The sequence below is a fragment of the Aquarana catesbeiana genome, linkage group LG01, assembly GCF_042186555.1.
Source record: "Aquarana catesbeiana isolate 2022-GZ linkage group LG01, ASM4218655v1, whole genome shotgun sequence".
Lineage (NCBI taxonomy): Eukaryota > Metazoa > Chordata > Amphibia > Anura > Ranidae > Aquarana > Aquarana catesbeiana.
In genome coordinates, this window is record NC_133324.1 from 93,132,338 (window position 1) to 93,144,873 (window position 12,536).

At 42.3% G+C, this 12,536-nt stretch overlaps 1 protein-coding gene across 1 annotated transcript in view; it reads left to right on the top strand.

The window, feature by feature from the left end:
* The first annotated feature begins 12,132 nt into the window (after positions 1–12,132).
* The window catches only part of FBXO4 (F-box protein 4), a 57,654-nt gene continuing 57,250 nt past the window's right edge, over positions 12,133–12,536 (top strand). The window contains exon 1 of the mRNA XM_073621786.1: positions 12,133–12,425. Within this exon, the coding sequence (XP_073477887.1) occupies positions 12,273–12,425 (153 nt within the window). The 5' untranslated portion in view covers positions 12,133–12,272. The remainder of the gene's footprint in view (positions 12,426–12,536) is intronic.

The following is a 12,536-nucleotide window of genomic DNA, read 5'->3' on the forward strand; positions in this document are numbered from 1 at the left end:
CTTATCTCATGATATTGGAGTTCAGGGTGGCAAAAACACAACTTTCAGATTTTATTTATGTTATTCGTACTCGGACAGGTCTGGCCCTGCAGAACATCCAACATAACCAGAGCAGATTAGACTGTGCACCTTTCTAAGGCAAGCAATAAATTATGCAAGGAAAGAAAACTGCTCAATTCCCCCAGTCAATGTTCATCGGGAATCCCTCCCGCGGAGCTATTGTGTTCTCCCGAAGGGGGGGAGGAAACTGTTCCCGATGGGGAAGATGATTATTGTTAGTGGCTATAGCTGCTGGCAATAATCGCATGCTGGAAATCTGACATGCTGGTTGTACCCAAGTCAATTGATGCATCGACTAGGGTACAATCAGCCTGCCCATAGATGGATCGAATCTAAAGCCGATACTTGCTGAACCAGCCGAGATTCTAACCATGGCTATGGCCAGCTTAAGAAACCAACTGAAATATCAATAATCAGTCAACATTTCAATTGATGGCAGCAAAACTCATAAGGTAAATCACATATGCAAAACACTGCCCAGACTTCGAATCAGAGGTGATGAAGTTATTTGATTTTTCAATGGTATGCAACATGCAGTTGCCCACAAATAGTGAATGTGATTATTGTCATGTAGCTTAAAGTGGAGGTCTGCCCACCCCTGCAAAAATTAAAACTCAGCAGCTACACATACTGCAGCTGCTAACTTTTAATAATAGGACACTTACTTGTCCTGGAGTCCAGCGATGTCAGCACCGCAGCTGATGCTTCCATCAGCTGTCGGGTGCTGCCGCCGCCGTTGTGGGTAAGTGAACCCAGGCAGTGTAGCATTACGGCTTCACGCCGGGTCACTACTGCGAATGCACAAGGCACAGCTGCGCTCTCCCACTGACCCGCGGCGGGGGGAAAGGAGGAGCGAGCCAAGCTGTGACGTAATTGGCCGGGGGACAGGATACCTGTCAAAGATATGCATCCCCCCCCCCTTTGAAATGTGGCATCGAAAGGGGGGGAGGAGACAAATCCACTTTTGGGTGGAACTCCGCTTTAAGCAGAGTATAAGAGTATACACCAACCAAAAATCAGCTAGTTCAGCAAGAACCGCCTGAAATTTGGTCTGTGTTTACCACTGTCTGTTCAACTGAAGCCGGTCCGGCTTGTGATGAATGGTTCTGCTGAAAAACCAGGGTACCAGCGTCCAATCTGCACTTTCAGCCAATGGTTGCAGCGCTGATTTGTGTATTCTGGAGATTTCTGAATACAATAGAACAGCAGGAGAGAGCCCTTCATCAACATCTTTTGTTTTAATGTGGGGAACTGTCAGGTATTTTTTGTTCAACCTGCTTTCTGGAAAAAAAAAACTAAACATGTACAGTGGATATAAAAAGTCTACACACTCCTGGAAAAATGTCAGGTTTCTGCGATGTAAAAAAAATGAGACCAAGATAAATAATTTCAGAACTTTTTCCACCTTTTTAATGTGACCTATGAACGTACAACTCAATTGAACAACAAACTGAAAATCTTTTAGGTGGAGGGAAGTAAAAATAAAAAACTAAAATAATATGGTTGTACAAGTGTGCACACCCTTAAACCGTTTGATTTTATTACAGCACTCAGTCTTTTTGGGTATGAGTCTATCAGCATGGCACATCCTGACTTTGCAATATTTGCCCACTCTTCTTTGCAAAAACCCTCCAAATCTGTCAGATTGCGAGGGCATCTCCTGTGCACAGCCCTCTTCAGATCTCCCCACAGATTTTCAATCAAATTCAGGTCTGGGCTCTTGCTGGGCCATTCCAAAACTTCAATTTTGCTCTGGTGAAGTCATTCCTTTGTTGATTTGGATGTATGATTTGAGTCGTTGTCATTCTAAAATATGAAGTTCCTCTTCGTGTTCCGCTTTCTAGCAGAAGCCTGAAGGTTTTGTGCCAATATTGACTGGTGTTTGGAACTGTTCATAATTCCCTCTACCTTGACTAAGGCCCCTGTTCCAGCTGAAGAATAACAGCCCCAAAGCATGATGCTGCCACCACCATGCTTCACGGTGGGTATGGTGTTCTTTTGGTGATGTGCAGTGTTGTTTTTGCGCCAAACATATCTTTTGGAATTATGGCCAAATGTTCCAGAACACATTTTCCCACATGATTTTGGGAGACTTCAAATGTGTTTTTGCAAAATTTAGCCGGGCTTGGATGTTTTTCTTCATAAGAAAAGGCTTTCGTCTTGCCACTCTACCCCATAACCCAGACATATGAAGAATATTGGAGATTGTTGTCACATGTACCACACAGCCAGTACTTGCCAGATATTCCTGCAGCTCCTTTAGGCTACTTTCACACTGGGGTGTCGGCAGTAAAGCACCACTATTTTTAGCGGCGCTTTACCGTCATTTTTTGCGGAGGTTTTCGTCTGCTAGCGGGGCACTTTCAACCCCTGCTAGCGCCCAAAAAAGGGTTAAAAGTGCCGCTGCAGTGGTGGTTTGGCGGCGCTGCCAATTGATTTCAATGGGCAGGGGCGCTTTAGGAGCGGTGTATACACAGCACTACAAAAATGTGGCTTGCAGGACTTTTTTTGGCATCTTGCTAGTGCACCGCTCCAGTGTGAAAGCACTCAGGCTTTCACACTGGAGTGAGAGGAGAGGCTCTTTACAGGCGCTTTGCAGGCGCTAAAGCGTCTGTAAAGCACCTCAGTGTGAAAGCAGTCTTAATGTTGCTGTAGGCCTCTTGGCAGCCTCCCTGACCAGTTTTCTTCTCGTCTTTTCATAAATTTTGGAGGGACGTCCAGTTCTTGGTAGTGTAACTGTTGTGCCATATTTTCTTCACTTGATGATGACTGCGTTCCATGGTATATCTAATGCCTTGGAAATTCTTTTGTACTCTTCTCCTGACTGATACCTTTTAACAATGAGATCCCTCTGATGCTTTGGAAGTTCTCTGGACCATGGCTTTTGCTGTGGGATTCGCCTCAGAAAGTGTCAGGAAAGACCTACTAGAACAGCTGAACTTTATTTGGGGTTTAAATGATGGCAGGTGTGTACTGACTACTATTTAACATGAGTTTGAATGTGATTGCTTAATTCTGAACACAGCTACAGCCCTGGTTATAAGAGGGTGTGCACACTTATGCAACCACATTATTTTATTTTTACCCCCCTCTAAAAGATTTTAGTTTGCTCTTGAAATGAGTTGTACAGTTTATAAGTCACATTAAAGGTGGAAAAAGTTCTGACATTATTTATCTTTGCCTCGTTGTTTTACATCAAACAAACCTGACATTTTAACAGGGGTGTGTAGACTTTTTATATCCACTGTATATCCTGCTTTAGAGGAGGTCAACCTATGAAAGATCCAAGAATTTTGAGAGGTAATTAGTGCATTGTTAAACTTTCGGGACCCTTTGCTTTAACAGTGTCATCTACACGGCTGTATCATGTACTTGGGAATACCTATTTGTCTCAGCCAGATTTGCAGTAGACAAGGAAAAGCTTTTAAGCAGCGATGCCTTGGTGGCAGTGGAATTTGTTAATTTGTAATATAATAACTACCAAATTGAAATTCCTCTAGTATATCAAACAACAAATTTCAAAGGTGTAACATTACCAGAAAGGGTCTGCAGGTAATTATACATATTTTTGCAGAGTATTTTCAGCTACAATATAAAGATAAACTCAAAGATTCCTTTACCTTGTACAAATATATCTTCAATTCTTAAATAGGCTACTTAACTAAATGAAAGGCAGAACCACTCGCATGCTTGTCAAGCCTGACGATATAGCCACAAATATTTCCTAGGACCCCACACCAATGAAGCGATTCACAAAAACAAATGATCACAAAACTGCTTCAGCTGGCTGTCCACCCCATCAAGAAAGCCCCTCTAACATGTTTCACCCATGTAGGCCTTAATCGTAGAGGGGTGAACAATTATAGAGGGTCTTTTCTGATGGGTGGAGAGCCAGCTGAAGCCATTTTGTGATTTATTACATTAGTGTAGGGCTGAAACAACTAATCGATTAATCGACAACTAATCGATTATGAAATTAATCGATTACTATTTTCATAATCGATTAATCGGCCAGTAACATAATGGGGTTAAAAAAGCTAAAATTAGCCCTATATAGTACAAAAAGAGCAAATAATCTCTACTGTAAATATTACTTTCACTGTTGCACAGTAAAAAAACTAATTTCTGTTCTGTTCGAAAATCTGCAAAACAGTCTAGAATTTTTTTTTTCTTTAAATAAAAAAATTTGATCGGAGTCCAGATTCAACCTCCTAAAAGTATATAGAGTATATCTCTTCTGTCTGTTATTCTCAGAGAGGATTAAAGATTTTACTCCCTAACCATATAGTTGGTTATTTATATTTACCCCTGCGTATAAAGATATTTAGGAATAAATTGCCTTTTTTTAAACTTTACATATTAACTAAATTATACACCACACATTTTTTTAAGGTTATTAACCGATTAATCGAAACAATAATCGGTCAACGAATCGATTATGAAAATAATCGTTAGTTGCAGCCCTACATTAGTGTAGTTTCTTTTGCCTAGCTCCTGATGAGGACGTCAATTTTTGAAGACAAAACATGTTCGGAGGTACTTCCGGCAGATGTTACACAAACTTTTGGAACACAAAGTGTGCATCGACCATCTTGGATAAGCGTGATTTCCGAGTTTACTACAGGCTGGTGACAGTGTCTTTTAATTTGAGTGCGGAACTTGCCTTTTGTTTTTTTAATAAACATATTTTCACTTGGTGAGGCTCCTCTCCTTTGTATCATCTATGTGAAGAGCAACTGCTTTGGGATGCAATTTTTGTTGGGGGGGGCAAAGCTGTATACTTATAGAGCTGTGGGAAGATTCATGGAGGAGCTGACAGCCATTTATCCCTTATACACACAACTCTCTTCCTAAAAAGAAAAAAAAAAGGGGTCAACTCCATCTGGTGAGTGAGGTGTGAGTCCATGTGAGCTGTCTTTCCTTGGAGAAATGTTCCTTTGTGGAAGTACTTTTTTTTTTTTTTCTTTGAAATACTATAGTGTGTCACATTTGACTTTGCAGTGATTACAATTACACATCCACTTGTTTGTGGACTATATGTGGCATTTTTGCACTCATACGTGAAATATAGGCAGCGCTGTTAATCTATATATAGCACATCCCTGAACTCTGAACATACCGCACCGCTGACTTCTGCGCTGTGTATTTAGCGCATGTCCCGAACTCTGCACTGTGTACATGCTTTACTCCTGAACTCTGTGCTCTATTCCTTTTTTTTTTTTTTTTAATCAGAAAAGATTTCTATTTTGTTGTTCGTAGTGCAAAATACATGTCATACAAGATATTACAGGATGAGAAGCAAAACAATTGTCATCACATGTTACTTTTTCGAACAGTATAATGTATACCGTCCATATGTGATTCAAACATCATTGACACATAATGACACATGTGAGAAGAATGGAAAAGTAAACTGAGTAAGAAGGAACCAATTCAAAGAAGAAAGAATAAAATAAAGAAAATAAAACAATTGAATGGTCTTAACGGACTCTCCATGTCCACAGGGCCTTAAGGACATGCAGTGCCCAAACGTTCTACACGACCCGCCAAAGTCACCAATACCACTTAGGATTATGTGCTATATATGCTCTTCTCGGCCATTTAAGCTAACGCCTTTTGACTCCTATCCTTTTAGGGGTCTGTCTTTGATCAATTGATGCGGTGCCAACCCTGGAACATCCAACCAAGCCTGCCGCATTGCATAAAATTTGTGTGGTGCTTTTCTGTGCTGATATGTTAGTTTTTTTTTTTCTTATTAGCAGTCTATTAACCTGTTCGACCCATTGTTGGCTAGTGGGAACCCTGGGCGTTATCCAAACTTGTGCAATCAGCTTACGTGCAACATACAGCAGAGGAAGGACCGCCGTATGGGTTGATGGAGTTAATGTCTCCTCATCCACGGCACCCAGCAGGCATACGTAGGGTTTTGTGGTACAGTAATAGTATAAACCTGGGATATTACGTCAAGGACTTCCTTCCAATAACGGACCGCCAGTCTATCCCTGTTGTATTGTAATGTCGATAAACTAATTCTGGCCGTCTTTTTGCACCAGATTAGTTCCCTAAACTGGGAGTGTATCCTGTCAAACCATCGTCGGGGAATCCAGACTTGGGAGATGTTAAATATGTACAGTAATTGGGGTGCCCATACCATTTTTATGAGATTAATTCTCCCCACTACGGATAATGGTAATTTACACCAAGTATTGCATTTATCTCAGAATTTAGCAAGTAGGGGGTTAGATTAAGGGATATACAGTGGGGACAGAAAATATTCAGAACCCCTTAAATTTTTCACTCTTTGTTATATTGCAGTCATTTGCTAAAATCATTTAAGTTAATTTTTTTCCTCATTAATGTACACACAAAGGGGGATTTCTGTCCCCACTGTATATTGAGATACGTCCGGGGAGACCTGAACGCCTAGATAGTGAAAGGAGGATACCACTGTATCATTGCCGCACAATTAGGTAAGGGGGCTGTTATGGGGTCTATTGACATTAGCACTGACTTGTTCCAATTAATGGAGAAGCCAGACAGACAATGCACCAAAGGCCTTGAATAAGAGTCATGACCGCACTCAATGATTCCTGCGTGTCACCCCAATATAAGCGTGTGTCATCGGCATACAATGACACCACATCAATGCCCGTGCCATGCTGAAACCCCACTGTGTTGTTGTACCCCCGTATTCGCAACGAGAGAGGTTCCAGGGCCAGGGCAAACATCAGGGACGACAATGTCTGGTTCCCCCGAAAATAGTGGAAAAGGCTCCGATAGTTCCCCATTAACTCTAATCCGAGCCAATGGTTGGGCATACAGTAATTTCTGTGCTATGTTCTTAGAGAAGCCCTGAGCCCCTTTTTAAATGCAAACCAGGCAAATTACTTGTTCTGGGTATTGTCAGGGTTTTCATATTATATTTATACTGTTAAAATATTGATTGTCTTAATGTCTAATAGGCAATCTGTCAATTTTCAGGTTGTCAGTAGAAAATGAGCTGTCAGTAAATTTTCCATGTTTTGTGAGTAAAAAAATGTTGTTGGAGGTTGGTAACCCTGGCTGGTAGGCTAACTGGCTACTATCTCAATTATCCCTAGTACGGTTATACACATGTGTGATCACATTCTGTATACTGGTTTTAAGCCCAAACATTTGGGGAGGGTTGAGGAAAGACCTGGACTCATGACCTACATTATAGGAAATTCAGTCACTAAAAAAACTCTATTGAAAAGGCTTTCAAGCATGTCAGTTATGGGGCCCAGTTGAGAATTTCATACAACTGGACGAGCACATACTATACATCAATGTCTATATATAAAAGGGTGACTGGTGATGTCACCCCCCCACCACCACATCAGGCTCTGTCCTGTAATATCCACAATATGAGAACACTTAGACTTGGCATCAGTCAGACCAGATCGGTCTTCTTCACATTATTTATTTATTTTTATTTATTTCAGGTACTTATATAGCGCCATCAATTTACGCAGCGCTTTACATATACATTGTACATTCACATCAGTCCCTACCCTCAAGGAGCTTACAATCTAAGGTCCCTAACTCACATTCATACATACTAGGGACAATTTAGACAGGATCCAATTAACCTACCAGCATGTCTTTGGAGTGTGGGAGGAAACCGGAGTACCCGGAGGAAACCCACGCAGGCACAGGGAGAACATGCAAACTCCAGGCAGGTAGTGTCGTGGTTGGGATTCGAACCAGCGACCCTTCTTACTGCTAGGTGAGAGTGCTACCACTACACCACTGTGCCGCCCACATTTCAATGCCCATACAATAGTATGCAGTAAAGCATCCCTTTTTCATTTGTCAACACATTTTGCGACTAAGCCACTTCTTCAGGACAGGACGGTATTGTAGTAATAAACTAAATACAATGAAAAACACAATGTAAGTACTTCTATTCAATACATTGTCATATTACTAACCAAACACTTTATATTATTATTTTGTGGTAATTATATACTCTCACATGGAATGGAAATATTGTCAGAGCCTAGTCGTCTCTGAAGTAGACACAGGGGATGGAGGAGGTGCAACCAACAGCAGAGGACAACACGGGAGTCACCACTGCTTGTATCTTTTATGATAAATGATATAGGTACTTTTGCAAGAACCTTTGAAATCCTACATACACTGTACATTCCAGAAAATTCCCTTAAAGCAGAACTTCTACCCATAACAACTTGATTAAAAAAAAATGTTCTTTACAAAACCCTTCCCCTTACCCCGCCTAGAGTAGCAAATAATCCACATTATCTCGCCTGAGCGACTCGAGCGTAAACTAGGCCTCCCAGATACTCCTCCCTCCATATTGGTTGTGAGATGTCCGGTGACCACTTTCATATGGTTGAAAGACAATTTTTGGGACTCCAGGCTGATTGTCATTGCTACCACCACACACTGGACAAACTACATTGGATTATTTGCTCATGACACAACCACGTGCAATGTGTTCTCAACCAAACTGTCAAAACCATCAAACGGCTGGTGTCATAACTGATCACATGTGCAGCACCATGACAGTTGGCACTTCCTTGGCTGAAAACAACGGGAGGGTTTAGTTCCGCTTTAACCTGCAGATTAGAATTGGTCAGATACAGTGCTTTTGAAAAAGTATTCATACCCCTTGAAATTTTCCACATTTTGTCATGTTACAACCAACAACGTTATATGATAGACCAACACAAAGTAGCACATAATTGTGAAGTGGAAGGAAAATGATAAATGGTTTTCAAAATTTTCTACAAATAAATATGTCAAAAGTGTGGTGTGCATTTGTATTCAGCCCCCCGGAGTCAATACTTTGTAGAACCACCTTTCTCTGCAATGACAGCTGCAAGTCTTTTTGGGGATGTCTCTACCAGCTTTGCACATCTAGAGAGTGACATTTTTGCCCATTCTTCTTTGCAAAATAGCTCAAGCTCTGTCAGATGGATGGAGAGCGTCTGTGAACAGCAATTTTCAAGTCTTGCCACAGATTCTCACTTGGATTTAGGTCTGGACTTTGACTGGGCCATTCTAACACATGAATATGCTTTGATTTAAACCATTCAATTTTAGCTCTGGCTGTATGTTTAGGGTCGTTGTCCTGCTGCAAGGTGAATCTCCACCCCAGTCTCAAGTCTTTTGCAGACTCTCTAAAGCCTCGTACACACGATCCGATTGTTGGCCAACCGAGCATCTGATTTTTGCCCAAAGGGTGTGTGCCAGGAACTTGTCTTGCATACTAATGGTACACAATTGTCGGCCAACAAACACGAACGTAGTGACGTACTACGAGGAATTTCAGTTCTTAAGCGCAACCCTTTGGGCCCCTTCTGCTAATTTCGTGTTCGGTGACCATTGATTCCAAGCATACGTGTTTGTACTTTCCACTTTTGTGTGACGGACTTGTGTACTGACAATACGAAAATCAGACAACAGACCGTTGTCCGCCGAAAATTTACTAGCCTGCCATCCAACATTTGTTGGCCGAAAGTTGGACAACAATTGTCAGAAGGAGCGTACTAACGGTCAGATTTTAGGACAACAGTCTGTCAACAGACAACCCCCTGCCAACAATCTGATCGTGTGTACGAGGCTTTACAGGTTTTCTTCTAAGATTGAGCTGTATTTGGCTCCATCCATCTTCCCATCAACTCTGACCAGCTTCCCTGTCCCTGCTGAAGAAAAGCATCCCCACAGCATGATGCTGCCACCACCATGTTTCACGGTGGGGATGGTGTGTTCAGGATGATGTGCAGTGTTAGTTTTCTGCCACACATAGCGTTTTGCTTTTAGGCCAAAAAGTTCAATTGTGGTCTCATCTGGCTTTCTTTTCAACAATTGCTTTCTTCTTGCTACTCTTTCATAAAGGCCAGATTTGTGGAGTCAGACATCTCAAGTCTCCCGCAAATCGCAGGAGACTCCCACATTTGGCTGCGGGCTCACGGACACCCGCGAGCGCCGGGCAATCTCCCGGCTGAGCCAGTCACTCAGAAAGACAGAGCAGCCCGAGTGGCGGAACGTTACTGAGCTGGTGACACGCTGCGGCTTCCCTTCCCTTCACACTGGAGCAGTGTGATTGCAGGACAGTAAAAAAAGTCCTGCAAGCAGCATCTTTGCAGCACTGTGGGAGCGGTGTATACACCGCTCCTAAAGTGCCCCTGCCCATTGAAAACAAATGCCAGCAGTTTTAACCCTTTTTCGGTCCCTAATGGGGGTTAAAACCTCCCCGCTAGCGGCCGAATAGCGACGGTGAAGCGGCGCTAAAAAAAGCTCCGCTTTACCGCCAACGCCCGCTCCAGTGTGAAAGGGCTCTTACAGTTTTGCACTCTCCCTTCTCTCTGAAGCAGACAGTACTCACTCAAAAAACATTTACTAGTAAAAAAGAAAAATAAGAGAAACAGAATGCCTATGTATGTCAAAAACTTTAATTGCCACTGATCAAGCTGCATTAATTTGGAGGGGGCAGCGCGTCACCTCCCTGAAATGAGTTTTTAAAGGTTGGGATGTCTGTGGAGTACATGACTAATAGTTGTCCTGTGGACAGATTCTCCCACCTGAGCTGTGGATCTCTGCAGCTCCTCCAGAGTTACCATGGACCTCTTGGCTGCATCTCTGATCAATGCTCTCCTTGCCCGGCCTGTCAGTTTAGGTGGACGACCATGTCTTGGTAGGTTGGCAGTTGTACCATACTCTTTCCATTTTCGGATGATGGATTGAGCAGTGCTCTGTGAGATCTTCAAAGCTTGGCATAATTTTTTTATAACCTAACCCTGCTTTATACGTCTCCACAACTCTATCTCTGACCTGCCTGGTGTGTTCCTTGGCCTTCATGATGCTGTTTGTTCACTAAGGTACTCTAACACACTTCTGAGGGATTCACAGAACAGCTGTAATTATACTGAGATTAAATTATACACAGGTGGACTCTATTTACTAATTAGGTGACTTCTCAAGGCAATTGGTTCCACTAGATTTTAGTTAGGGGTATCAGAGTAAAGGGGGCTGAATACAAATGTACGTCACACTTTTCAGATATTTATTTGTAAAAAATTTTGAAAACCATTTATCATTTTCCTTCCACTTCACAATTATGTGCCACTTTGTGTTGGTCTGTCACATAAAATCCCATTAAAATACATTTATGTTTTTGCTTGTTACATGACAAAATGTGGAAAATTTCAAGGGGTATGAATACTTTTTCCAGGCACTGTACATCTTCCTAAACTGATCTATCATAGATTGGTCAATTGTTGGGGACTTACCCTCATATATGCTTACACAGGTAAAGCAATGGATGGTGTCAGTAGTTTTCCATTTTTATTTTATTTTTGTACAATTTTTATTTTTAATTTTTTTTTAACTTTTTTTTTTTGGAGCCCCGTTGGGTGGCTTTGGTGAAATATCAGGGGGTCTAAACAGAGACAGAGAGGGAAAGGGACTGAGGACAGAGATTCCTCAGTGCCTTTCTCTGCATCCTCAGCTGTACTGGACAGTGAATGGGCAGCAGGGGGAATCTGCGCCACACGAGGTGATTAGGGTGTGCCCAGGCACATCCGGCACACCCTGTGCGCACACCTATGCAAGAAAGGTTTTCATCCCCTCTCTTTTATATAGAAGATAAAACATACATGACTCTCCACCCACTCTCTCGCTCTGGATGGGCAGAGCCAGTGCAGCAGATACAAACATTGAATTGGGGCATCTTCCAACACGTGAATGGCACAACCTTTCATTGTGCCAAACAGGTTTTCAATATAAAGAATATTATGATCATTGATATAATCATATTGCTCAAATGTGCATCATTTTGTTGTATACCAAATTGTTGCCTAGATGGTGAAAATACAGCGAAAAATTGTACATTTCAAGGTCTCTGGTGGTAAGAATGGTAATTTATATATGAGTATTATTTATGATGATTTTTTAATATTATTACTACTATTTTTATTATTAATAAAAATATTATTATTATTATCATTGCTCTTTAGGCCTCTCCTCCAGCTTTGATAGCTCTTATGGTTGCTATGGAAGCCAGGGGTTGCTAGGGGCGGGTCACATGGCGCCGGTCACATGACCATACGGAGAGTCTTCCAGTATGGAATTTCCCCGTGTGATGACGCTGGAAGGTGTGTGTGATGAGGAAGTGGTGTGATCGGCCATGACTGTCAGTGGTGTGGAGTGATCGGATCGTACAGGGGATGGCGGATGGGAGCAGTGCGGTGTCTGCCCTGGAGGCGGCCATCATTCATGGACTCAGACAGCTGAGAGCCCGCTACCTACAGAGAGGGGGGAGAGCGGCGGAGGGGGACACAAGCACCGGGGACACGGACAGTCCTCTCAGCAGCCTGCCGGTAAGTGACCGACAATCCGGGGCAGCACAATTCACATCCGATCCGTGTACAGGTGTCCATTAATAGGGGGTCAGTCCTCTCCTTCCATGTCCTGATGTGTCTGTTCTCTTC